Here is a 4,374-nt window from a genome sequence, read left to right as displayed (position 1 = left end):
TAGCCGCAGGCAGAACAGCGGAAACTGGAGGAGCAACGCGACAAGGTAGCACATCAGGTGAATAGGTCAGGGTTCCATAGCCGCAGACAGAACAATTGAAACTGGAGCAGCAGCATGACAAGGAGGCACGTCCGGTGAACAGGTCAGGGTTCCTTTGCCACAGACAGAACAGCAGAAACTGGAGCAGCAGCGCAACCAGGTGGACTGGGGACGGGACAGCCAGGAATCGTCAGGCCAGGTAGTCCTGAGGCATGGTCCTAGGACTTAGGTCCACCGGGAAGGGAGAAAGAGCAAGAGACACCAGATAAGACAGACTGACCATAGCCCCTCTGCACATAGACTATTGCAGCAGAGATATTGGAGACTGAGACGGAATGAGCAACACCGGTTTAGCATTTCTTTCCAGAAACCATGAGAACATTGTCTGGCCGCGGAGACTGTGCTTAACACTACTACCTGTATTTACTGGTGGCACAGTATAATACTTTCCTACACTTCAATTGCCCTTGCCTAACGATTGCGCCTGGGCTTACATCTTGGCTATCCTCACCATAATGTGATAGTTATGTACATTATGTGTACAGCGCCTGCAATGAGAAGGCATAATGTTAGTTAGCTTTTTTGGCCGGAGGAAGTCCTGCAGATCCAGGCCCACATAAAAGGTCCGGTGTAAAACAGGACAAAACTAAAACAAAACTTGTTAAATACAGAGTTTGATTAAACGGTTATTGAAAGCGAAAAAGTCTGACAGGTAGCCAAGTGGCAACAAATAGCACAGCAGCCGTCTCCACGGAGTGTCTTCATGTCAACACACACACACACACACACACACACACACACACACACACACACACACACACACACACACACACACACACACACACACACACACACACACACACACACACACACACACACACACACACACACACACACACACACACACACACACACACACAATATACCCCAAAGCCTCAGCCATCCAATACGATGTGTACCCAGTGGGAACCCAGCCTGTGGTGCTTTAACAGGCAGGCCCAGGTCTCTTCAATGTTATTCATGTCTGTTATTTTTATTTTTATTATTTTATGAAGTTTGGTTAATAAAACTCAGTTTGATTCAAATTGATATCTAATGTCCCCACTACATGGTTATAGCTATGAAATACAATGTTTATAGAAAATCTTGAAGTGAATTTTGAGAGTAAACAAAAACCAATTTAAATGGAAGACGTTACCATCAAAATCAAATCCATTTTTATTGGTCACATACACTTGATTAGCAGATGTTATTGGTCACATACACTTGATTAGCAGATGTTATTGGTCACATACACTTGATTAGCAGATGTTATTGGTCACATACACTTGATTAGCAGATGTTATTGGTCACATACACTTGATTAGCAGATGTTATTGGTCACATACACTTGATTAGCAGATGTTATTGGTCACATACACTTGATTAGCAGATGTTATTGGTCACATACACTTGATTAGCAGATGTTATTGCGAGTGTAGTGAAATGCTTGTGCTTCTAGCTGCGACAGTGCAGTAATATCTAACAAGTAATACCTAGCATATTACACAACATATACTCAATACACACAAATCTAAGTAGGAATGAATTAAGACTATATACATATGGAGGAGCGATGTCAGAGCAGAACGGACTAAGATACAGTAGAATAGTATAGAATACAGTATATACATATGAGATGAGTAATGCAAGATATGTAAACATTATTCAAGTGACTAGTGTTCCATTCCTTAAAGTGGCCAGTGATTTCTAGTCTATGCCTTTTGGCAGCAGCCTCTAATGTGCTAGTGATGGCTGTTTAACAGTCTGATGGCCTTAAGATAGAAGCTGTTTTTCAGTCTCTCGGGTCCCAGCTTTGATGCACCTGTACTAACCTCGCCTTCTGGTGTATAACGGTGTGAATAGGCAGTGGCTCGGGTGATTGGTATCCTTGATGATCTTTCGGCCTTCTTGTGACATCGGGTGCTGTAGGTGTCCTGGAGGGTGGTAAGTTTCCCCCCGTTAATGCGTTGTCCAGACCGCATCTTCAACCCTGTTACCCTAGTCTCAATCCTGTTTCAAGACCCTGTTTCAATGTTGTTAAACAAAGGTTACGAAATATGAATGTAATGTTTGTTCAGCTCAGTCTGAAATGTTTAAACCAATCATGAACATTTTTGTTCAAATTCTGAAGTGAAACCATACTTTTGATTTTAAAAATGATAAGGCCGCTGACACGGTGTCCATTTCAGAATTTAGTATAGCAAAAGTGTGAGATTTTATATACATGTTAAATTTGCAATTATTTAATTAGTTTGAGGGACTTATGATTCATAGGGAAATGTGGATTTTATTACAAGTGTCTTTATAATCTTTTTCAGACAACTTCCATAGAAGAGGGTTGAAGACATGTGGTGTCCGTATCAGAAGAAAATGGTCGACAATAATAGCCTTGATGCCTGAGATGGGAAATATGTTTTCTTGGAGATTAAAAATGCACTTCATTTCGTGAGGTGTTCGGAAAATATTATTTATTTGGGGTAAAAAGTTGTTAAAAAATCTAAGTCCAAATCTTAAGGGCTTGGTGTAGTGACACTTAAGCTATGATGAGCAGTAGGTGGCAGTAGAGAGCTTTTCCACAACCTGTGCTTGCGGCGCAATAATCGACAGCTCACTGCCCAGGCCTATCACACTTTAACTGAAGACTTGGTGAGTGTCATACATTTTCCATTGATATATATCTATTAGATGATATATTTCCGTTAATATATAGGCAACTGTTTTAATATGTTAGAATAACGCAATTGGATGAATCCGCGGTCAGGTAAGGCAGACAAGTTCAGGAACCAGGTTGAGGAACTGCAGTGAGCTAAATACTGTGCAAACACGAACACAATTGTATTTTAAATTGTTTCAAATATAGGTCAATTTAAGTTCTCGATCGAGAGAGTCTGTCCGGCATGACACTCAACAGCCATGATACTCGACTAGCCTACCCATGGCACTCAACAACAGCATCATCTTGATACTTCATGTTTACGAATTTGAAGAATAATTAAATAGCCTCGACTACAGTAATATAATGTGGACAAAGTAGATTAAATCTTATTCTGAGAGTAAACAACCGAGGTGTAGGCTACTTGACTGGCAGATCTATTATTAAACTGATTTGATTTCAACACCAAGGACAGAAAACATGACTCTCTGGGGCCAAATTACGGCCATGGGGCCAAATATCATTTAGAGGTTGAAATCCAAGTCTCAAACCCCTGTAGTAATACGGACACCTCAAACTATACTTCAATGTTGACTGCCCGAGATGGAATCCAATCAAAGTAACTCAAAACATATCTAGGCTATAGTCTATACACATTCAAAGCCTTATAACGTCACGCTTTCACGGAAGTTGTCGATCTACAGCCAACATTTCTCTCCCTCTGTCGACTGTATCTCCCTCCCCCACATGGTCAACCGGGTGGGCGCATCTCAATTTGCCGAACATGCAACTTTAAAAAAAAAAAAGAAATTTGACTGTTGACTGATTCCCCATCCCATCCACATACTCTCTAGCGCAGGAACAAAACGGCCTGGGATAGAGGACTCAATTTATCTGGTGCGCATCCAGATTGCACCCATCTGTGTCTGCCATATGCAAACCGTGCACAACGCGCTCAGCATTTCAGCCTCTTGTTCCAAGGCTAATTTAAGAAACCGTGTTGGGGTGAGTTGAATGTGTAGCAGCAGCACACTACAAAGTCTGACATAGTTTAGTTACTAAATGCGCACATTTCATCATTATACATTTTTTTTATTCATAAATTCATCAAGACCATTTGTTTCTAACCGGGATTTAAAGTTATGGATTCAACGGAGGATAACGGGGAGAGCAAGGCAGCACTCCGTCCATGCGTGCCCAGGTCTCTTCTCCTGCGCTGTTTGGTCGGTTTCCCTACGGTGGTGTGTTTCATGTTGTCCCTGAGCTCCATAGCCATCTGCCTGCTCATGAGCTTCAAGACTTACCAACTGGAGAACCGACTGGATGCGCTGGAGTTGGAGAAAAACACAGTGTTTAACCCTCCGGAGAGCGCCTTCACGCGCGAGGATGGGACTGTACTACCGGCACTAAGGAGTTCTATCGAGACGCTCCTGCAAGAGGTAGCTAGCTACACAACGTGTAGACGTTTAAAATGTAACACTATGTAAATATATCACAGTGTATTTCTCTTTATTTTTTATTCATGCAGCTTCCTGTTTGGGTCTCCATAATATATAGCCAGAATAGACTAAATGCCGTGCGTAATGTTGCGCGTAATGACAGTTTATGACTCATGTCTGAAGATGTTGATTCCTCAAGCG

General features: G+C 41.9%; 1 protein-coding gene across 10 annotated transcripts in view; it reads left to right on the top strand.

Annotated features, from left to right (window-relative positions):
- Positions 1-3,487: 3,487 nt before the first annotated feature.
- Positions 3,488-4,374, top strand: part of LOC110488599 (collagen alpha-1(XXIII) chain) — a 216,200-nt gene continuing 215,313 nt past the window's right edge. For 5 of the 10 annotated variants that reach the window (XM_036942728.1, XM_036942726.1, XM_036942729.1 and 2 more), the window contains exon 1: positions 3,489-4,173. In XM_036942728.1, coding sequence (XP_036798623.1) covers positions 3,877-4,173 — 297 coding nt within the window. In that variant the 5' untranslated portion in view covers positions 3,489-3,876. Of the gene's footprint in view, positions 4,174-4,374 lie in introns of all 10 variants that reach the window. The other 5 variants (XM_036942733.1, XM_036942730.1, XM_036942734.1 and 2 more) reach the window with 2 other exon arrangements.

This window comes from Oncorhynchus mykiss, chromosome 14 (genome assembly GCF_013265735.2).
Source record: "Oncorhynchus mykiss isolate Arlee chromosome 14, USDA_OmykA_1.1, whole genome shotgun sequence".
NCBI lineage: Eukaryota > Metazoa > Chordata > Actinopteri > Salmoniformes > Salmonidae > Oncorhynchus > Oncorhynchus mykiss.
The sequence above is the reverse complement of the archived record's forward strand: the minus strand, read 5'-3'. Positions and strand labels throughout refer to the sequence as shown.